Source organism: Anastrepha ludens, chromosome 2 (genome assembly GCF_028408465.1).
Source record: "Anastrepha ludens isolate Willacy chromosome 2, idAnaLude1.1, whole genome shotgun sequence".
NCBI lineage: Eukaryota > Metazoa > Arthropoda > Insecta > Diptera > Tephritidae > Anastrepha > Anastrepha ludens.
Genome location: NC_071498.1, coordinates 23,301,578 through 23,326,284, shown reverse-complemented (window position 1 = coordinate 23,326,284; position 24,707 = coordinate 23,301,578). Strand labels below are relative to the sequence as shown.

Below are 24,707 nucleotides of genomic sequence, written 5' to 3'. Positions count from 1 at the left end.
ATTTATTCCATATATTAAATTAAATTAAATTAAATTAATCAGCCTTTTTATTTTTTTTTTTTTTTTGTTATTCTTTTTTTAATAAATTTTTATGGAATAGAAAACATGATTTTGAGTGATGGAAATATTTATTTTGACCTCCATTCCTTCGCTGTTTGTATATTGCAGTTCGCAAGCGTCATTCTTTTTTATTTTTTATCTTTTTTGCTAATTTTTTTATCTTCCGATGGGATGATTAACTTTGTGTCGCCTTGTACATGACAACGCTTTTACTCATCATAAATGAAAATTGAATTACCTTACGAAATAAAAAATTCCTACCATCGATCCACATTTCCAAACATTCATTGGAGAGCTACTGTCGTAAGGCACAAACGTCAGTATAAGTTTTTTATTTGAAGCGTAAACAACAATATTTTTACCACACTTGAAAATGTCGAATTTCGTGCCAAATAATGTGTTTTTGCGGGGAATTCTTATTCATTATTTTAATATGAAGAAAAAAGCAGCCGAAAGTCATCGTATCTTGGTGGAAGTTTATGGTGAGCATGCTCTATCTGAGCGAACGTGCCAGAAGTGGTTTGCACGCTTTAAAAGTGGTGATTTTGGCTTGGAAGACGAAGAACGCGAGGGTGCGCCGCCAAAGTTCATGGATACCGAATTGGAGGAATTGCTCGATCAAGATCCGGCTCAAACGCAAGAAGAGGTTGCAAAAACTTTGGGAGTTGATCAATCAACCATTTCCAAACGTTTAAAAGCCATGGGAATGATCCGAAAGGTAGGCCATTGGGTGCCGTATGAATTGAAGCCAAGAGACGTTGAACGCCGTTTTATGGCATGCGAACAACTGCTTCAACGGCACAAAAGAAAGGGTTTTTTGCATCGAATTGTGACTGGCGATGAAAAGTGGGTCCATTACGACAATCCAAAACGTCGGGCAACGTATGGATACCCTGGCCATGCTTCAACATCGACGTCGGCGCAGAATATTCATGGCCTGAAGGTTATGCTGTGTATCTGGTGGGACCAGCTGGGTGTTGTGTATTATGAGCTACTGAAACCGAATGAAACGATTACGGGGGATGTCTACCGACGACAATTGATGCGTTTGAGCCGAGCACTGCGAGAAAAACGGCCGCAATACGCCGATAGACACGACAAAGTTATTTTGCAACATGACAATGCTCGGCCACATGTTGCACAAGTGGTCAAAACATACTTAGAAACGCTCAAATGGGATGTCCTACCCCACCCGCCGTATAGTCCAGACCTTGCGCCATCCGATTACTATCTCTTCCGATCGATGCAACATGGCCTGGCTGACCAGCACTTCCGTAATTACGATGAAGTCAAAAAATGGATCGATTCGTGGATTGCGGCAAAACCGACCGAATTTTTCACAAAGGGAATCCGTGAATTGCCAGAAAGATGGGAAAAAGTAGTAGTAAGCGATGGACAATATTTTGAATATTAAATTTGTAACCATTTTACGTCAATAAACACAACGTCAGCAAAAAACCAAATTCTAAAACTCAACGGGGCTTTCAAGCCACTTAAAACTTGCACTTTATTATGTATAAAAAAATTTAATCAGCTATAAAACCCCATACTGCAAGATTTTACTAAAAATTCTGATATAAAAATTTGGAATTTTGTTGAAGTTTTTTTTTAATCTGCACAAAGCTTCAAACTTGGATTTTTATGTAGAATTTTGTAGGAGTATGAAATATATTTTCATGAAAAATGATTACAATTAAATAAGTTTCTGTGCTGTAGTAACTTAACGCAGTGTATTTTTATTTTGCTCAATGTTTTTTTAGGAAGTTAATAGACAGAAATTATGATGATTATAGTGTGAGTTTATTAAAAGTATCCATTATCACCTTTACTTTTACTTAGGTCGTCAATTGAAAACTTGAGAGCAATTTTTCTCGATGTTTACAAAATAATGGTGCCCTGTGCTTCGGCATTAAACTAAATAAAAATGTGACAAAGGTAAAAGCATTGCATTTTCCATAGCTCTCTATTACATTGCAGCACATTTAACATATTAATAATATATGTCCTCCGTTTTTTCTTTTTCTTTATAATTTGTTTTTTTTTTTTTTTTTTTTACACCAAAACATTTTTTGCCATTACATATATTTTTTACTTACTAATTACTTTTGGTCACATGCACAAAGAATTTGGTGCAAAATCGAATGAATTCTGTTTGAGAGAGTGAGAGTTGAGAGTTGAGAGTCAAGTGAATAAATTAAAAGCAAAGTATCAAACACACAAACAAAATCGAAACTTCGTGCATTGGAGCAGGTGATTGTCCTACACACCACTCGAGTACACATTCTCAATCAACTGCACATGTATGTACATATGTGTGGTGCATCTATATGCACGGGTTCATTTACCTATTTCAAGGTGCTCACACATCGTATATTTGGCAAATCAGTGATAATTTAAAACAGTCAAATATCAATACAAGTACGAGTAATAAAATAAATGTGATGCGATAACGTTAATCTAAGTCATTGAGTATGCATGGGACATATGTATGTAAGTGTATATGTATTTTTGCCAAAAATGTAGTCTTTGAATAATAGATGTTGAAAAAGTGGTGCATAAGTGATGTTAAGAAGCGGTCATGCAACTTCACTTTGGTAAATAAATCCTTATTTATATGTTACCGAGAGATGCTCACATTCTGGGTGCCTGTATGCTCTGCACATCTACATATCGATGGTTTTCGAGAAAAGTGACATAATTCAAAAATACAAAATACTGAGTTGGGTCAGTTTTCTAGATAAGTGACGCGCCAATTCGATCACCTGACAAAACGACACTAACGCCATCTCTCAGAATTGCTTCAAGATTCGCTTATGACGCTTTTCCAGATAATAATATATAAACTCTGTAGTTGATTTTTGTTTTTAACGGCAAAACTCCGAATTTGAGTTAATTTTGAGTTGTGTCGCTTTTCTCGAAAACCATCGATATTTATGAGAAAGCCACTAAGGCTGTAGTAGTTGAATTTTTTCAATAACGTCCAGATTTACGCATATGAAACTAAATTTAGGTAGTTCTAGTTATTCTACAAATACGACTCTTTCACTTAACTTCAAATTTAGCAAATTATATACAAGGTGGAGCAAAATTAAACAATTTTGTTTTTAAATTACTTTTTTACCAAATAAAAAAAATACTTTGAGTGATGGAAATCTTTAAGTTGACCTTTACGCGCTCATTGCTTGTCTGTTCGCATACTACCGCTGTCTAGTTCACAGGTGCCCAATATGATCAAATCTTCCTTTAGGGTGATTAATTTGTACCTTGTAACCTTGTACCAAGTCGGCATTCTATACTGAGCAAACTAAGTGCACATCCATTTAAAGTATGTACATAAGCATATAAACAACTATCTAAACATGAAAATATAAACGATGTCGGCTTGCAGCACCTGGATTTGTATACAATATTTGCTTTTGTTTAACTCACCAACACCACCTACGCTCACATCTTCACTTCTCGCACACAAATAATTGTCCCCTTTTTGGACTAAAAAATCGTATACATACATTTTTTTATTCTCATTTAGTCCCCGCCGCCACATCTATTCATTGCCCTTTAGCGCTGCTTAAGTTGTGTTCACTTATATGAATGAATGGCACAGAAACGGTTAATTCTAAATGCGCTTTTGAAAAGTTAAGTATTAATTGCACTCTTACCTTCATATTTTTTATGAATAGTTAATTAAGGCGCATTATTCTGCACTTAAGAGGGCGCTCTTGACATTTTTTAGCCAGTTTGTCGGTAACAAGTAAACCAGAAATGGTATTATAAAGTTAGTTAATACGAAATATTTTTTTTTTAATTTATTTATTAAAAAAATAGTAAGAATTGTAAATAAATATTCCATTTAAAGAACACGCGGTGTACCCAAGCGGTCTCCCATCCAAGCACTAAGCGCGCCCGACGCTGCTTAATTTCAGTGATCAGATCAAATTCGATATTTTCAGCGTCGTATGGTCGTTGACAGTATGAAATATAAAATAATACGTATAAGTAATTTTTTTTAACCTTGAGGTCAATGAACTTTTAGCCATCTGCAAGTATGTGCATTTTTACTTTCATTTAATTCTCCCCTTTTTCATTTCATATATGTATGTATTGGTATGCATAGAACAAGGTGGCGCAAAATTAATCATCCGTTTTGATTTTGAATAACTTTTTTATTAATTGGTTAATTTTGCGTCACCTAGTATTATTATATTTATATGAGAAAAAAATTATGTGGGAAATATATTATAAAAATATTTATTAGAACGCCTTTGATGTATTATTGAATCTCCTCTCAGAGTATTTTTGTGGCACTTACCACAGCAACTTTGTTTATTATTTTTCACCTAGGACTCCTTTATTATTCAAACATAATTACGGTAGCATCCGCTTGTACAAAAAAATAACTTAAAAAAAACATAAATAAACAATCGTAAAAGTGACCTATCCAATATTACATCGCTCGGCTGCTATGAGTTAACTTCTCAGCTGTGCTTACAAAAGTATGCACTTATAAAAAACTGAAAAAAAAAATCGAGCAATTGCTGATCCACGCCAAGTTAAATCCTACCTAAAGTGAGTATTGTTGTTGATTACCACAATCGCACTGGAGGCTTGGCACCGCGCATGCGCCACATCCAAATCAGTGACAGTCGACAGCAATTGATTAATGTCATTACACTTCACTTGGCTACCGGCGCGAGCACGCCAACTTACTGGCTACTGGTCTGCCTACATACCAAGCATGTTGTTGTTGCTTGCGCTTAACATACATATATACCATGGCACGAAGCCGTTGTGGCTGCGCACTGGGTACGTACGTAAACGAATGGAAGTCGTGGCGATGTAGCGCTTGCTGCGCATATGCGCCAGCAAATAACGAAAAGAAAAAAGTGACTTCACAATAATATAAAGGACGATTGCAGAGATTGATGTTGACTGTGCCTAATATAACAGCCTGCTTTATGTCAGTGTGGCAGCTATAAAGATGCCTGTCCGTCTGTCTAATGGTAACTGATAAAGCGGTTGTTGGCTTTAAGCCAGAGATACCTGCCATTAATGTTTTATGCATACAGATATATATACATATGGGCATAATTGCATGCAATGTGTTGGGCCTAAATCTAAAAGTTTGTGGGTCGTTGGCAATAGCTCTAATAGAATTGAAATTTTTCGAGCTGAGGTAAAATTTGGTTTTAGGACGCTGAGGGTGCAAATTTCGCATAATTTAGTTACTAACTGAACATTTGAGAATCGCCGTAAGCTCTCTAGATATATCTAGAATCAGCGAAAACATATACAATGTATATATGTAAGTAAACGTGTACCCAGAATCCGTGAGGCAGTTAGGCGCAAAATTAGTCACCCTATTGAATTGCCCTATAATTTTTGCAAATGGATCGCACGTCTTGACACTAGTAGTATTTATTGCAAATAAAAGTAAAATATGCAAAATTTGGTAATTACTTATTAAGCGTGTTTTTGAAAATTCATCTGAGGTGTTATTTCCACTACTAAGTGTATCCAGACACGGTCTGTATTTCTTCATTACTATAATACCATTTCTCCCCTTTACTAAATTTCCCACCCTTTCTGAACACCATTTTTTGTGACTTTGTGTGCGGTTTACTTCAAGGCTCCATAAGTTGCAGTAACTTTCAAGGTTATTAATCATCTCTTATATTTTGCCTGAGTGATCCGCTAACGTAATGATATCAAGCGCATACATTAACAGCCCAATATTTTTGCCTTCTATGTTTATACCTCCTTCTAAGCAGCTTTCATGTAAGTCATTCATGTAAATCGCAAATAGTATTGACCACAATAAGCATCCCTGTTTGATACCCTTGAGTTTGTTTTGAATGTATCTGAAATTTCAAAGGCATTCCATGCAACTGTCTTTGTATAGCTGTATATATTCTCTATGAACTTCACTAGTTTCGTTGCAACGCTAATATGGAGCAGTATACAAACAATCAAGCAATGATATACTCCGCCAGAACGTGAAAATTTCCATTTTTTTGAGGGGTGATCGCACAATCTCCTCTTTTGATAATTTGGCATAACCAGCAAAATCGTCCGATTTAACCAGACTACTTTCTTGGGGGCTACTTGAAGTCGCGAGTTTATGCCAGTAGGCCGCAGACAATCGCAGTCCATAAGGAGAATATTCGACAAGAATGTGAACAGTTATCACCGGAAATCTTACGGAAGATGCGATAAAATCGGCATAAATATGCACCAACACTGGTGGCAGTCCCTTGATGAATATCATCTTATGCACTTAACAAAAAAATTGTAAATTCCTAAATAAATATTTCCAACTCTCAAAATTATTTTTGTATTTAGTAAGAAAGTTGTAATGTTTTTTTTTTTGCGGTGAGGTTGGATTAAAAATGCCTTCGCACCATATAATAACCATCGCTACTATGTGTCTGGTAATTCCACTAAAAACATTCCTCCTCTTGGATTTTTCCCTCCATCCCGGGACTGCCTCCGCATTGCTTCGAGGCAGAGGACCAAGACGGCGTTCTAAGAGGGATAGTTACTTACTCACCCTTTGTCCAGGGTCGCCAGTTTTGAGAAACCTATGCTCAATACTCTTCTGCATAAGTTTCAATTTCACACTTATTTTTTCGGATAATAGCCTCCACGAAATTTGCGACGGCATTCAATTTTTCTTCGTCTATCATCATTTTCTCAATTATTTCTTCAGGTGTCAATACACCAATAGATCGTTGCAGAGCTGTTCTCTCTATGTTCCACCTCTCGCATTTAAAGAAGGTGGTCAGTATTTCCGTATATGCAGTTTGGTAGACTAAATTTTGCCATTCGAACAAAAACTGTGTGAGGTAATAGTTAACTTCACCATGCTTTCTTTCTACCCATCTACCGGACCGTTCAGAGTGGCATCTTCTTGCCTGCCCAAGTGTGAGCGTTTGAATTCTAATATCGGAGAAGCGCGCTACTGGGATTCCCGAGATTTTTGCCTCCAAACTCCGTTTGCGCTCTTGTGCTAAAATATCTATAGGGATGGTTCCGCTAATAACTTCAACTGCTGCTTCAAATACTTTTCTGTATGAAGAAGCTACTCTGAGAGCGCAGATGCGTTGCACAGCACCGAAAGATTGGTAACTCCTAAAACACTCAGGCTAAAAAGCCCATTGTATTCAAAACTCTCGAAAGTAAAAGGGGAAAGGAGAGAAGTAACAGAAATATTCAATATAATTTCATAGGAATAATATAATATAATAAAAATAAAAAACGAAAAATATTGAATAGATTCATTAGAAACCCCTAAATGAAGTTGGCAAAAAAGGGGTGCTTCAACAGCTGCCAGTAGTAGTGGCTTTTACATATAAATGGCATAATTATCATTACGGGCGGCCGCCGTAGCCGAATTGGTCGGTGCGCGACTACCATTCGGAATTCACAGAGAGAACGTCGGTTCGAATCTCGGTGAAACACCAAAATGACGAAAAACATTTTTCTAATAGCGGTCGTCCCTCGGCAGGCAATGGCAAACCTCCGAGTGTATTTCTGCCATGAAAAAGCTCCTCATAAAAATATCTGCCGTTCGGAGTCGGCTTAAAACTGTAGGTCCCTCCATTTGTGGAACAACATCAAGACGCGCATACCATAAATAGGAGGAGGAGCTCGGCCAAACACCCAAAAAAGAGTGTAAGCGCCAATTATATATATATATATGTTAATGGTATAGAAATAACTTTCGTTAAGAAACTAACAAAGAAATACATTTATTTATTTATCTGAATGCAACCATTATCGCTGGCATTGGTTTCATTTGAAAACTAATTTTCGATGTATTTTACATTCTTTAGAATATTCAATTTATTTTTGTATTATATTTAATATGAATACACACAAAAGGCATACCGAAGTCAACGTTTCTTATCGAATGAAAAAGGTACACAAAAAGTGTTGGAGTCGCATTGACTTGGCGCCAGGCGTCTCGCGTTGAACGTTAGTATTAATGTAGTGCAGCTGATGGCGCGGCGATTCAGAGTTTAGGTGACGCGTCGATTGTACGAGCACAGCGTAGCAGCAGCATGTGGAATGCGATCGAGGATGTTTATGAATTATGCACACGCACACACGCCCAAGTGCACTCATCTATAGCCATGGCTATGTAGAGATTGCAGGACACCGCTATACCTGCATATACTACTCACAAAAATACACATACACACAATGACCAGATATTTATGTAGGCAGTGGCATGGACCTTGTCCATAGCAAAGCATTTACTTTATAAACCAACACACCAGCTCGTATTCGTGCTTCGTGGCTATGTGTCACTTGCTACAGGATATTGAGCGCTGCGCTTTTCCTGTCAAATTACCTTTTTGTATTCTAGTGTTCTACGCCAGAAACAGCAAACAACTGCACGTTTAGTCGATAATTGCTGTGAAATGTCATGTGCACACGAACGAAGATGCTCACATATATACATATATAATTATGCATACATGCAGGCTCAAATATTTACACGCGCTGTTTAGTATTTTTCAGCTTACTTGTAAAAGAAATTGCTTCCTCAGAAAAAATTTAAATTTTACGTGTATATGATTAGGCATGCCTTGCAACATGCAACAATTTCGCCATGTCCTGCTGCCGTCGTTGTCGTTGTTTAGCTTAGAGTAACTCTTCAACACTTTTTTAATTATGACTAACTGATTTGCATATGGCACATTTGTATCAACGTATGGTACATATGTAAGGTGGCGCAAAATTAATCATCCAAGTGTGTTCTTGAATAACTTTTTTATTAAATTAAAAAAAATGGTTTTGAGTGTTGAAAATTTTTATTTGGACCTTTACGCGCTTCATTGCTTGCCTATTTAGTTCACAAGTGAATGATTGACGCCATTTGCAAAAATTATAACATCTTCCGATAGGGTGAATAATTTGGCGCCACCTTGTACTATGTAATATGTACATACATTGGCGGGCAAAATAAAAGCAGTGCGACATATTGCCAACGTATTGAATGATTATTTTTTGTATTTAATTTTTTTTTTTTTCATAAAATTAAAAATTTGTTTTTAAGTAAATGTATGAATTAGGTAACATTAAAAATAAAAAACTCATTAAAGCATTAAACGAAATAGAACTCACTTAAAGAAATATAAAAAAAAGATACCAAAAATATATACAAAATATAAAATAAAAATTAAATATAATAAAGTCAAGTGTAGTAAAATATTGTAAAAAAATGTAAATAAAGTAAAATATAGTAAAATGCAGGAGGAAAGCTGAAGTAGCAAACGCTGAAGTAGCAAACGCTGAATCAAATTCAAGCTTAAAATAAAAACTGAACAAATTGAGTATAACGAAATAAAAAAATTAAAAAAACTAAAACAACTATGAAAAAATTAAATAAAGTCAAAAAAATGTTTTTAATAAAGTGAGAAAATTAAAGAAATATGAAAATGAAATAAAAAAAGCAATTAGAAAAAGTAAGTGAGTAAACTAAATTAGAATAAATTGAAAAAAATTAAATACCACTAATAAACTTTTAAAAGTTTTTTTTATTAATTTATAAAAATATATATTTGGTAATATTATCCAATAATTTTTAGAAGTTAGTTTCTTTTCAAAATGTTTGATATAAACCGTGTCTGTTGACAAATATGCAAAGTTGCCACTGCTACGATATTGAACTTAGGGATTTTCACTTGTAAAGTGTTTTTCAAAAAATTCGTCCATATGTTGTTCTAAAAAAAATGTATAAAAACTTAAATTCTTTCAGGTTTCACTATCAATACGGCTCTTAAAAATTGTTTTTAAAAAATGGCACCATTGAAATGTCCACTCGCTTATTTATTTCCAGAATATTTAAGAAGATGAGGAAGAGTATCCCAATACTAATTTATTTTACACCAACTCACTACAAATTGCTCGTTTTTTTAAATTATTTTGAAACTAGTAGCTATGAAAACTCAATAAAAAGTAAATTTTCATTTCAAATTAAATTTTAATTTAACTAAAATTAAATTTCAAATTAAAAAAAAAATCATTTCAAATTAAATTTTTTTAAATTTAAATGTAATTAAATTTAAATTTCAAATTAAAAAACAAAAAAATTCATTTCAAATCAAATTTTTTTTAAACTTAAATGTCCACCAGACGAAAAATTCGTCAAACAGTCGATTCATGAATGTGGAATTGTTGAGAAAGTCGAGATATCAATGTTGAAGGTTCTTCAACAACACTTTGCACTACAGCAACAGCAACGGTTTTGGTCTGCTCGATTGGTCCTTTTTCTAACCTCGACAGTACCAGTTTCTTGCAATGTTTTCAGCAACCTTTGAATTACCAACCCATTCGGACGATTATTTCCACCCACAAAACCATGATTTTTGCGTTATCTTGTTCTTAAAAATCGACCATTTTCATAATAAGTTTCAATAATTTTAACGCGTTGTGCTGCCGTGTAAAATTGTGCAGCTGTCTGCTCGATAAATGTCAAAGAAGACATAAAAAAGTTACCGTCTAGGCATTCATAATTCGCTACTGACATCTAGGCGCTACTTTTGAAAGATCTTTTAATTTTTGAAAATCACTTTAATTTTAGGTATTTTCTAACTGAACATAACTGAACATAATTGATCACTTAATTTTTAGTATTAAAGTCATATGGGTTCATTCTTGCGCTGTACTTCGTCGCTCCAAAGACGCACAACCATGCGTCGGTGCTAATCTGTGATTGCCATAATATTGATTTGGCTGCCTTCAATGAAGTGGACTTCTTAGTAGGCCGGTGCACAGAAGTCTTCTTCACTTCTCTTTACTTTACTGACCACCACAATAAAGTGGAGAGCTGCCAGCCTAACTTGCACACAAAAGGCCTGAAAACTTTGCATATAGACATTCGTGGTTAGAATGCTTAACTTTGGCAGTGAAATATTAAATAGAGGTGTTTAGTGTAAGGTGGCGCAAAACTAATCATCCTAACAGAAGATTTATAATCTTTTGCAAATAATTATAGCTAAATTATAATTTTGCAAATTTTTTTATTTGACACTGCAATATACAAACAGACAAGCAATGTCCCCAAAATATATTTTTTTTTTTCAAAAAAGTTATTCAAAAATAATAAAATGAAATAATATAATATGCACAACTTGCAGCTTAATCGGTTAATAGAGAATTTATAAATACCTAAATATGGAGCACTTAACGTTCTTATTATTTCTAATTACTTTTATGTACATCTATACATAAATATTGGTTTCCACTTATTCTTTACTTTTGCTATCTTCTTCCAGTTTTCCCACCATTTCCATAGCAGTAGATTTTCCCATTCTTCTCTCTTCCGCCTATTTTCTTAACAAAGTATAATCGTTGATTTTGTTTGCACTTACCTTCACCTTCTGCAGCAGCTGCTTTGTTGGTGCTATCTTCGCTAATGATTAGTAATGAAACGGGCATTCAGCAGGGGCAGACAAATGGCTGCAATAAATGCCTTAGTAATATTGTAACAGTAGTTGCACAGTAATAACAACAACTGCAAAGCAACACTGAAGACACTCTTGATCGTGCAACATAATGAGTTGTAGCCGCTTGAGCCGCAACTTGCTAGCATCCTCCGATAATTTGCTCCGAGCCAAGAGCCCGAAAAAAAGCAAATCCACAACTAACAGCACCAACGAACCAATAAAATGGCAATACACAACGAAATATATGTACACAATAATGTCGGTGGAAATGTTCGGTACACGACAACGTATCAAAATTTATTGTAATGACAATTTAAATGGAATCTATGGATCCATTGCCGATAGCGTTCTACTGCTATTGCTGTCTCGAAAGCAGCGGTAGTCATAGTCATTGTTTGCTCATCAGCGCTTTGTCTACCAACTGCATTTCGCACCGCTTGCACTGCCGCATGCAATTCAATTACAAATTCAGCTAAGGCCACATTTGCAACACATTTCAACGCTGCTGTGTTGCCGCTCACAATCGACAACTTGGCATCAGAGCTTTGTCAGCGACATTAACATACGTACTAAGTGTCAGCTGTGGTGCGCTACTGTGCGACGCAATAAGTACAACAAGGGGGCATAGGCAGATTAAAGTAAAAAGGTGGTAGAATGGCCCAAACTGAACGATTGACTACTCAGTCAGCCAGCCAAGCGTTGCATTGCAACTGCAACACTTTCTTTCACCCGACGACTGCAGATCGACACTTGGCAAGCAAGAAGCCCAATGAGTTCTGTTGTCGTGTACAGTTCAAAAAGGGTAATTGATTTATCGTGACAGAGAGCAAGCAATGGCAATAAGTGAAACTTTTGTTATTTTAACTTTTTAGTACTTCCTAACAAGCCAAGTATTGACAAGCACAAAAAACAAAAAACGACGGCGTTTATAAAAAACGATAACTTAGACATGCAAAGATGCCTGAAGGGCTCATAGGATTTCTAAAACAAGAATGTAACACATTTTGTGATTTAACATTCAGAGCTTTTTCGATAAAAAAAATATATGTACAATAAAACTATAATTCCTATTTTATGGCCTAGAAGTATCGTGCCTACAGAATGCATCAGGCACATACTTTTTGGTACTTTTATGAATCATTCAATCATAATTGACGGTTGACAATGGAAATGATAGAACGGCAAACTTCTTCCACATACCTGATTCAAAATTCAAGAGACCTGTCTTCGCCTCACCCGGGATTGACATGAAGTGTTTGAGCTCTTCAAATGCAGTCATTGTAGCCGAGTTGCTTGAGCGCGGGCCAACGGATAATAGTCTAAAAGGTGTGAACTTGGGTCATACTTACTTGCAGTCGAATGCTCAAGATCGCCTCAAACTTGTTATGGTTTCATTTCCAAAATAGTGTTAACGATATTCGGGCATACTACAGTTGCGGTCGTTCTGTGCCGTCGGCCTCCAATTCTTTTTCTTTTTCTTGATTGGCGATTTTGGCCGAGCGCGCAGGTCGTTTTTTTCTCGTGCTAACCGACGACAGTGGGACACACCAAGTCCTTCTCCATATAACCTTTCCAGCGCAAAAAAAGCTTTCATCTTCCTTTGTTACCACCAGCTGGTACCACGTCGTACACTTTCAGAGCCGGCGCAGCCTCAAGTTCACTTTAATGATATAAACTAACATTAACTTACATCGTCAATCGTGAAGAGGAAGCGAAACTGTATTAAGAAAATTTCTATGACTAGGAAGCAAGAAAGTGTTGACATTTATAAAGACATTTTTTTCGGTTCCTCTGCTTTCACACTACTTTGAGCATTTACACTGTTCATACGCCACCGAAATGCTTGTTACGGTTAGGTTAGGTTGTTTATTATTTAGGTAGTTTTATTTTCACTTTGCGTTGAGGTGATCCGTCCTAGTAAAACTTGAACTCCGCTTCAAGTGTCGCAGACGTCCTAGACAAATCCTATCGCTCGAAACTATGAGGGCTGGGCCGCACAGTATGGGGTTCTCGTTTAAGAACGAATTCTCCCGAGCGAGTCCCAATCTTTGCTCATTTCATTGAGTTGACCTCCTAAAACCAGCGTGTACTTTTCAAGAATTATAGTAGATCTCTGAGTACTTATCAAACCTGTCGGTTTTCGCCTCCATTTGTGGTAAAATATCAAGACACACATCAAAAATTTTTATGAGAAACTGTTGGGAACCATTTCAGATCACTCTATAGTGAAGGAATAAAGCGAAAATTTCGTTCACTTAAACCTGATAAAAAAGTCACAGAAGAAATGGCTGCCAAACTAATGTCTAATTCGAGAGGAAAATTTACAAAAAAAACCACCAGCAGACTGGTATTAAAGAAGACCAAAACAGCTGTGAAGAACGTAACAAAAATGAAAGAAATCGAGGTATAAGAAAGCAGGGAGGATTGAAATCACAGTTGGTGCCAATGCATGGATGTTGTACATACAAACAAATGTATATGTGTGTATATATGTATACCGTGCAAAAACAGTACAGGTGACTGCACTCTGAGCGGCAAGTATATCCGACTCATACACGATTAAACATTTTTTTCTTTGATTTTTTTTTTTTCGTATATCGGAAAAAGTCTTAAGTAAAATATAATAACAATATTGGAAACCTTAGCCAGATGCAACTGTGGCAATGACCACCTTCCAACGCCAACAAACATCCTTGAAACGAAAACCACGCTAAGAAATGAGACGAGCAATGTGTAGACACATACGTACACACATGTACATATGTATATATATATATACATATATTATAGGTTCGTGCATATGTACCCAAATAGATGAAAAATAAAAAAAGCCGTTAAAAGGTAAACGTTTATTTTCTACCTTTATACAAAAACAATCACTTGCACGCTAACTCGCCAGCTTGTTTCGCCTGCCGTCCGTCCATCTTAGAATGCCACAGCATATGGGCAGCACAACAGAACGCAATCAACCAAACACATCGAAAGTGCACTGCTACCGGCAGCTAGAATTGCAGCAGCAACGAGGACATCGCACAGAAGAAAAACATCAAAACAAAGGCACAAAGTGAATGCCCTTCGATAGTGACGTCACATCTGAGTGTACCGCACCGCAGCTGCATTTGTAAACAAAGTAACAACAACCATATACGAGTATGTTAAAGAAGACTGGCAGCGGCAGCAATAGCAACAGCAGCAGCGTCAGATGAAAACATACCCAAACAAAGGCGAATGAAACGCCGGAGCAATGGCGCTGGAGGTGAGCGAACTGAAAACATCAACAGGACAATCTCAACAGCAGTGCCAAAACAACCACCGCAAACGCCGGCCGGGTAACCGGCTTACAACAAAATCAACAAAACAGAAGGAGAGGCACAAGTGGACGATAATGTCGCAATCTACGACGGAACATAAGTTAGCGTTAAGCAAGAGAAGCGCTAAGCAGAAAGACAGAAAGAACTGCAGCGGACATAAAAACAAGACAGAGCAGCGTATTCGTAAAACAAAACACTGAAAACTGGAATACCAAGGCATATAAAAAGGGGCGACAAGCAGATAAATACATATACATATGTATATAAGTGCATACATATGTAATTATGTATGTATGTAAGCATTCAACTTTATAGAGGAAGCAGAAAATGCAGAGCTACCACAACCATCAGCACTTACCGCAAGCAGCGAGCAAAGCGGAGCACAAGTGGAGGAATAATGAGAAAGAATGCGAGTGAAGAGGGAGACCACCAACCAGAAAAGCCGGAAAATTAATATGCAACGGTGGTTGTTGATTGCAATTTGGCATGAGGCGGGCACGAGGTAGTGCAATGGCACAGTGAGAATGAGTGGAACAAAATAGAGAATCCCGAAGAAATACGTGTACCAAAACAAAACACGATTCAAAACAAATGCACTGCTGAAGTTGTTGACGCCAACAACACAAACAACAACACCCAAAGCAATATGCAGTGGAATATTGCGAAAGCGGAACGCAAATATGAGTAAAACGAAGTATGTATGTATGTATGTGAGCTCATATTATATTCATATACACGTACACATATCTATGTATGTAGTAGTTGAAATGACTAAAATGAAGTTTCCGATGGATGTTTGGTATGAGGGAACGCCTTGCACTAAAGCGTAGATACACAGAATACGAACGGAGAACGTAAGAGTACGATAAAAAAATAGCAAAAAGTAAAAATAAAAAAATTCTAGCAACGACTGCAGAGGACAATCATCAACGCATTTGTACTTGTTTTTGTTATTTGCTGTCGATTGAACGCATTCAGAACCGGATAAACCGAAAGAAAAAGAGGCTCGATCAGACTTGCAAACAAACCCAAAATAGGTATAACTGATAGGCCAACTCCTTCCTTTGCAGTTAATTCCATTGTGAAATAGGCGTTGTTGACATTATCGATGCCGCCAAAATTTCATAGCAAATGGAATTAATCGCATATTCTACGCACAATAAAGCATGAATACAAATGTGTGGATGTGCACATACTCGTATACGTAGATATATAAATGTGCTATTTATTTCTCCTCAATTCAATCCCCGACACATATAAAGTTAATACGCAAACGCAATGTGGCTCAGGCAAGGGAGCGCATAGACATAGCCGCGCACAACAATAGATGCGCTCAAGGAAGATACGAACAACTGCAATGATCTATAAAGTAAAAAAAAAATTAGAAGAGATTGAAGAAGAGTACGAGAATCCAAGAGTGCAAAAATGGCTGAATGTTTTTCCATGCAACTAATACTGGACACGCATGGCAAAAATGATGGAGGTCATACGAGAAAGTTCTGATAGAAATTGAGGTCTTTGCGAGGAAGCGAATGGAATTGAGCGCCATAATTCATGTTTTCTTCGCATCTAATTGTTGTGCTTTTCGAGCAGGTTGCATGTCATGCATTGGCTTTTCTTCAAGCTTCTATTTTCGCTATGAAATCTACACATTATATATCCTAATGGAACTTAAGAACTATGGGATTGGTAATATATTGCAAATTTGAAATTTGAAAAGGTCGAGCCAAGGAGCACCAGGAGATTTGGTGGCTCCTAAAACACTCAGGCTAAAGAGCCCATTGTATTTAAAGCTCTGGAAAGGGGGTAGATAGTCAAGGAGGGAAGGAGAAAAGTATCAGAGAAAGAGATAGGAAAGAATAGAGACAGGGATAGAGATATTTAGTCCTGTGAGATTTTTCCAGATTCTGTAATATATTAGTTTGGGGTTAGGTGAGGTTGGAATGGTGGCCCAAGGAATGAGCGCACTTGGACGAAGATAAACGGATTCGTCCTTTGTGATACCATTATGAAGAAGGTGAGGTGAAAGAGAAAACCGATGGGAAGAAAGGAGAGGGCGGGGAGAGGTGGTGGAGGGATGATTAAGAGGGTTGTTTAGAGTGTGTGTATTATGCACGATGACTGTGCTGCGTTTGCGTCAACCGCTTTGTGCTGCTGATGAAATTCATCAGATTTTTAATGTCAGCGCCAGCTATATCAGCAGGTGTAGCAAAGAAGTAAGCGTAAAGATGCCTGGATCTTAACCCCGCCAGAACAGAGCAGCTAAGGAGAAGGTGCTGAGATGATTCCATCTCATCCTCTTTACATCCAATCCAAAAAGCACTTCAAGTCTCACAGCATGCATTTCTCGCGCACAGTGCCCTGTGAGAAAACCCACGAGATTCGAGAGCTGATATTTTGTCAACCTCAGAAGCTCGCACGAGCGTCCCCGATCCACACATGGCCAGAAGGATCTCGTGACCTTACAAGTTTGTGTACTTGCTCAACCCTCGCTGAGTTGGCGCGAAGCCCATCTTTCCAGGAGCAGACCGCAGCTAGTCATGGGGATCCCAATTCTCTCCCTTCGTCGATTCCGTTCAGGTATTTTTGATGTTAAAGAAAATATCGATAAAATCACAGAAATAATCGAAGTTGACCGGCATGTCAGTAATCGTAGCATCGACAAGAAGCTAAAGATCGTAAACGATTCGCGAATAAATTGTATGCGAAATTAATGGATTTCTTTTTCCCCAAATGGGAAATATAACAGGTGTTTTAAATTCACAACGAAATAGTGACGCCATTTATAAAAAAAGGGAAATATCAATAAAAAATAGCTTTAAATTTTTCCGAGAGGCACAAGGAAATCGATAGATCTATCTTAATGACCATTGGTGTATGTATGTATGTACATATACTTTATGCAATTCTTAAGTATAATAATAAAAATTATATTTCAATTATAAGCATTTAATATTACACGAAATAAGTGAATAATTTCATTCTTTTCCTTTCTTTTCAGGTAAGTCAAATAAAAAAACATCAAATTCGGACCCATTATAGATATGTGCATGTACATACATACATATGTAAGTCGAGTATGTAAGTCATAGCATTTATATTTATAGACATTTTTGTATGTGTCCATATGTAAAAGTTTTATATTGAGGGTAGTCGGATTGAACGGCGATCAATTTGAAACTCTCGTACCGTAAAAAAAAACAAAAAAAGTCAATCGAAATCGTTATTAGAAAAATTTCCAAAGCGCAAAATTCGTATTAATAGAAATTATTTAACAAAGAGCGCATACAAAAATGTAAGTATTCGAAAATGGGTCTACTTGTCAATGTTAAGCACCGCCTTTTTAATGCTGTGGGCAACCATTAGAGTCCTTGTCGCCTGTTTACTAATGATCTATATTTTCTAATGATCTATGAAGTGTTGATTACCAAATAACAGGTAGCGCAAAATGAATCACCCTGCCGGTAGATTTATGATTTTTGCTAAATTAGACAGCTGCAGTATACAACAAACTGGCAAGCAAAGGAGCGCGTAGAGATCAATATAAAAAATCTCATCACTTAAAATCATTTTTCTTTATTCAGTAAAGAAGTTGCTCAAAGACAAACACATGAATAACTTCGCGTCACCTTGTATGTATGTATGTCGGACATCGCAACTCAATGCCCTTTAGATAAAGTCAATAGACTGATCGCTTGCTCGCGAAGAAGTCATAATTAATCTAACTAAGGTCGAGGTCAATACACAGTATTTAAAAGCTGTATATGTGTGTGTGTGCATAAGTGTATGTGTACGGTTGGAGTATACTGTTGTATAACGGTAGTGTATTCCCCAATAAATGCATTGCCACTTGCCTCGCATATGGGTGCCGATTAATGCGTCACGCATTGTCGCCTAAACCGCTACCTACCTTCATCAACCGCAAATAAGCAGGCAGTCGCTCCAAGTCGAAGGCGCTCCTTCATAAACAGAGTTCAGAGTTACGAATTTTTAATCGCCTACAACAACAGTAACTAAAAGAGTTGCATGCCAAAAGAAAGAACTGAAGGAACGTGAATCACGAAGAGAAGAGTCAAAGCACTCCAGATACACCGACGCCCACTACTGCTGCGGTTGAAGAGTAAGAATCAACGACACAAATAAAAAACCCGCTTGTCTGTACACATTGAGACCGTTGCTGGCATTTCGAAGTGATATACATGCGTACATACTTGCATATCTTTGTAAACAATACAAATTTTGAAATAAAAAATCGTACGCATTCATATTTTTTCATCATCTCCAGCAATGCTTTATTATTCACCTACCCATACATGCATACACATATTTATACACATACATAGGCATACGTGACACTTCTTTGCGTCCAGCCATATATAAGTATGCTTACCATATGTTCCCTGCGCATTCGTATTATCCGGAATTCTAGCGCTCCTCTCATTTATTTCTCATACCTTAAAGTTTACATGTTTTTGTTTTGTTCTTCTAATTTTACGATCACTTCTTTTTCTCTGTGCATCGTCAAAGACAAACAAAGAAATGTCATAAAACAAGCAGACCATTTTTCAGCATTTTTATTTTTTTGTTTTTGTTTTGCTGCTGCCAATAAGCCGAGCTGGGGTCGAGGCCGGTCATTAATACCATTGCGTGAAGATCAAACTGGGTTGTAAAAAAACCCTGCACATTAAAAATCAAGACGCACGACACAGCCAAGTACGGCAGGCCAAGAACATACGATTGAACGTATATGCATTTACACGAAACGTTTCGGCGTGTTTTCGTCAGTATCATCACTTCGTTTTGATTTCACATAAAGGTATGAGGTTTGGTATGTAAATACACATAATTATTCTAATCACCAGTGGAAATTGAAAAGTTGTCTAGTAATTTCTGAGATATATTCCATTTTGAAAATCGCTCATTTTACTATTGCCGACTCGCTGACTCTTTGAAGTTATGGCATGGCATGAGAAGGGACGTATGAATTGAGACTAGGAATTTGGTAAATATCGCTCATTTACTTCGATAATGTCATAGTCAAAAACAAACATGAATTTAGATACGTATGCAGAAATTATCACAAGAGGCTCTTCTTTTATGCTATATAGCAAAATTCATGGCGAGATCTATTAACAGTATCTCATTAGAAGAAAATATGTCTCTACTTTTACTTAGAGAAGCCGTTTTTCTCAACCTTTACCATAGATGCTTGTTTTTTTTATCATGACGTAAGGGGTTAGAAGTAGTCAGAATTTTCAAAAAATGATTTTCTTTACATTTTCTTAAAGTAATTATAATATCTAAAAAAATGTTGTGTGAAAATTTGAAGTGAATCCGACAAATACTTTTCGAGTTATTCCATAATTAACAAAGGGCGCTCGGGCACTCCGGAGCGTTCGAGAGCAAGTAGCTGCAAGCAACCGACGATAGCAAAACTTTAAATGCGCTTTTCTCAAAACTAAGTTATTTAAACTAGTGATCACTGTAACTTAAAAACCACTCGGTAGACTTCAATAAAATTTATACTGTTTTTCAAAAACATAAAAAACTCATGCCTGATCGCAGGAATTTTTTTTCAAAAATTTCGATTTTTTTTTAAGAATTAATTGTTGAAGGATTTTTTTTTTCAAAATTTTCGATTTTTTTAAACAATTACTTGTCGGTTTTTTCTCGAAAATCTGAAAAATATTTCCTGAGGCCACCATATAGTTAATTTGGAAAAAGTAAAAAACAAGCTTCGATCAGGTTAAGATTATCTATTAATAAAACCAATAGTCCAAACATGATATGTATCAATACTATGTTTTTATTTTTGTAAAATGTTTTTATTTTTCAAAAAAAAAAATTATTGAAAATCATTATTTTTCGGCCCTCTGACCACCCCTAACCCCGTATAAGAAAATTCTGAAAACTGTAAAGCTGCATAGTTTTACTCTGAATCCCCTGAAACAGAGAGGGAAATATCGTATATTTAGGAGGTATTTCAGTAGTTCGAAATCTGATAGAACCTGTGCTTCCGAGATCATAATTGTCTTAGAATTTAAAATGCAAGCAGAGTTTTTCTCTAAAGCATATTACTAAGTTTGCGTTTCACGTGAAATGGCTGTCGAAAATCCTACAAATTGCATTGCCGTGAAATATGCCTGAAATTTCGTATGTATCTCACGGCAAAGTAGTATGCAGTTCACGCCGTGAAATTACCACGCATCATGATGCCAGCAACAATTTTTCACTTCGTCCCCGAGCCGAAGCTTGACTGTTACAGATAGAATGAATGTGGACACATTGTTTCTTACCTAATAGATACTTTTTATATGCAGTACCCGACTGAGAAGGAACCGAGAGCTGATCGCCTCTAGAGCGCGCGTCGGGCCTACGCTTTTTACACAATCGCCTATCAGCAGCAGCAGACGTTGATATTCGTTAATTCGCGGAACGAAATCTATCTGTGTTCAAAGAAAATAATAGTGGACATTTTCGCGGATGGCTTGCAAAAGGGTTGAAAGGAATTTGTTTCTCTCTATAATGAAGAAAAGCTAATGCCAAAATCAAGGAAAGAGATCCCACCAAAAACACTTACCCTATTAACACATAAATCTTTTGGTTTCAAGATTATTTAGGCTATTGAGCTTACCATAATCCAGGCATAGAAAGAAGGTGTATGAGACCAATTAATTTACTACTTGGTATTTTATAAAAAGTGCTTTTGTGTTCCATCAGTGAGGTATTGCGAAAAATTAATAGTTTTAGGCCTTTAAAACATCTTATTACGAGTATTAGGCAAAATTTTTCCTCTATCGCTTTCGAGCTCGAATTTATATTTCCACTGCTTTCCCTCCCACAGTGGCAAAATTGAGAATAAAAACTTTTGATGATACTTCTTCTTCCACAGATAGACGCGAAGAGGCTCAGGTATTACGATTTCATTTAAAAAAATTACGTTCTTACTCATCCCCAAAGCACTCCCAGCAACCTCGATAATACAAAAACATACTTTCAGATGACTCTTCTGTCTACGTTGATTTTTTTAACTATTTTAACCATTTCTTCTGCGTTGACGTGGTCAGTGCTGCTATACAAATTACAGAACTAAAGGGGCAGTGAATATAGAAAAACAAAAAAGAAAAATTTTAAGCTGAAGATGACTCCTTCTTTCTTTTTCTGCTTTTCTTCTTTTTTTTTTACTTACCACAACCAACCGATCAGCCAAAGAGAGCGACGAACTGCATGACTGTATATGCATTGAAATCGGCCACGAATTGTGCACAACCGCTTGCTGAACGAGCTGTGTATGTGCAAAAACAAAAACGAAAGCAATAAAAGTAACATAAAATGTTTAGAGGAAAAATCAAATGACGGATCAAAAAGAGAAGACTCATCATTGAGGCGATGTTAAGCCAAACCGCTGCAACTCAAGAAACTGCACTCATCTTTATTAGTTTTGTCTTTGCGGTGTATGTATTAAATGTATATATAGGGTTTTCTAATAAGGATGTATCGCTACAGACAGGCTGTGTGGCCCCGTTTGTAAACCCATTGCTCGAATTCAGCCGAATCTATGCAGCAGCATCATTGGAAATTAGACATATATCATACAGGAAGGCATACATCATCATTATCATTAAGCGATTACGTGCTACAACTCCTTGTACGCCTTGGCCTGCAAGACGGCTTTTTGCCCTTCTTGACGTCCTGCCGTGCTGTTTTTGCACCCAGTTTCTGCATGCCATTTTTAAAAGGTCTTCTGTTATCGGTTTTCCACCTTAGTCCGGCTCTTCCTTGACTTCGTACGCTTCTCATCTTCGACTCGTGTAATCTCTCTTGCATTCTATTAAAATATGTCCTGCCCGTGTAATCCTTTGTAACTTAACAATTCTCACTAATCCTCCGCATGAGTTAAACCATATAATTTACTAGTCCATGTATTTTTCTTGAAATTTTCCCTAGTAACCTTCTCATATGTATATGTATGTATGTATAACCTATCCCTAACAATCTGTGGTGTGTGTCTTGATATTGTTTCATAAAATGGAGCGACCTACTTATACATTTTTATGCCGTATCCGAACAGCAGATGTTTTTTTAAGAACTTTTTTATAGCTGAAATATACTCAGAGGTTTGACATTGCCAGCCGAGGGCCGATTCGCAATACGACAAAAAAACGTTTTCTGTCGTTAATTTCATGTCATTCATGGTGTTTTATGCCATCAGTGGGCCTCGAACCCCTTCTCTACCGAATGGTAGTTACGCACAAACCAATTCAGCTACAACGGCTGCCTCTGCTGCCGCTTTTATTGGCGTTCAGAGTACAATGGCTTGCGTTCGCTCGTAAACTACGCGCCAACTCAATCTTGCTGCAGTTTTTTGCAAACAAAAACAAACTGTTGTTGGTCATGTGCATGATGGTGCATTTTTATGAAGCAAGCCCGGATCGCAGACGCACAATTTGGAATGTTCACTTAGTCATCCTACTCGATTTTCTCTACAAATACGCTATGTAGTGTTTTAAATGTGCACTTGGTGGTGCCACTCTGTGATTATTTTGAGCGATTTTGCTCTCATTTGCTTCGTGCATGCTTCCTCTTTTGGCAACACTTTCGTAATGAGAGGACACTCGCAACCATCAAGTCTATGATGCTTGTGAGCTCCAGCCAACTTAATGAAAAATCAAGTGTTGAGTAGGGCAAGGATGATGTCCGCTTCTTCTCCAATCTCCTGTGGTTGATCACGGTCGATCACCTTGTATCTCAATGCTAAGATCAACGTAAATATTGCGGCGAGCAGAGGCCAGCTCAAACTCGAGATTAAATGATAAATTAATCGTCGCAGCGCACATTGGTGGTGCATACAAGCCATAATTTACAGTACGGTCCACGAGCACTCGTGTGTATGGGCGTTAGCGTTGCTTGTTTATGTTGGTGCACATATACATACATACATGCACACGTACATATGCTCGTCCAGCAACCGAGAAGTGGCATTGTCCCAGTTCTTGGTAAATGGCAAATTAATTTTTTCAGTTGCTTTAATAATGCGTTCTGTTGTTGTTGTTCTATTGTTGTTTTCGCTTGAAATTGCATCGCTTGAGTATGCGTCATCGCTGGCATTTTAATGGGATGTTGCCCTCTTAATAGCTAATATTAGTTTGGGGGAAAACAAATATATTATTTTCTCGGTAGATGGCTGTAGTGATGGATATCTCGTTAGGTATCGAATAAACAATTTAAAGTTTATGCTCGTTGTCAAGGTGACATTTTACACTAAAAATTCTTTTGCTGTTTTTTGTTTGTTCCATTCAATTGTGAGTTACAGGGTGTCAAAAATGGATGTCAACAAAGAGAAAATTCGGTGCACTTTACAGTTTTTCTTTGATAAAGGCGAAAATGCAAGCCAGCCACTGAAATTGTGGATGGTGTTTATGGTGCCGTTAACAGTTAATTACGTGCAAGTTTGGTGGCGTCGATTCTGTTCAGGCATTTTTGATGTTAAAGAAAAAATCAGAAGAAATAATCGAGACTGACCGGCATTTCAATAGTTGTGGCGCCACCCAGAAGTTAAAAATGGACCATGAAACAGTTTTAAACCATTTGTACAAAAATGTTACGCAAAAATAATGGATTTCTTTACTTAATGCATTGGCTGCAAACTTTTTCGTTGCAAGTTTAGCGCCGCTTCCGAATTAAACTTAATTTAAGCGCCCAATTTTGTAGACTTAAAGCCAGTTTAATCCACAGTTAAATTAGCACGGAAAAACCAACCCTAAGTGTCTTAGAAGTACTGGAAAGAAATAGTTAGAATGTTACCGTTGTTTTATGAGAGCCGTATTTGCCTTCAGATACCAAGTACTGCCTGTTTTTTTTTTTTCTTTGTCAGTGTTTCAGC

At 36.9% G+C, this 24,707-nt stretch overlaps 1 protein-coding gene across 1 annotated transcript in view; it reads left to right on the top strand.

The window, feature by feature from the left end:
• Positions 1-20,405, top strand: part of LOC128865346 (uncharacterized) — a 149,938-nt gene extending 129,533 nt beyond the window's left edge. The window contains exon 5 of the mRNA XM_054105665.1: positions 17,826-20,405. Within this exon, the coding sequence (XP_053961640.1) occupies positions 17,826-17,909 (84 nt within the window). The 3' untranslated portion in view covers positions 17,910-20,405. The remainder of the gene's footprint in view (positions 1-17,825) is intronic.
• The last annotated feature ends 4,302 nt before the right edge of the window (positions 20,406-24,707 follow it).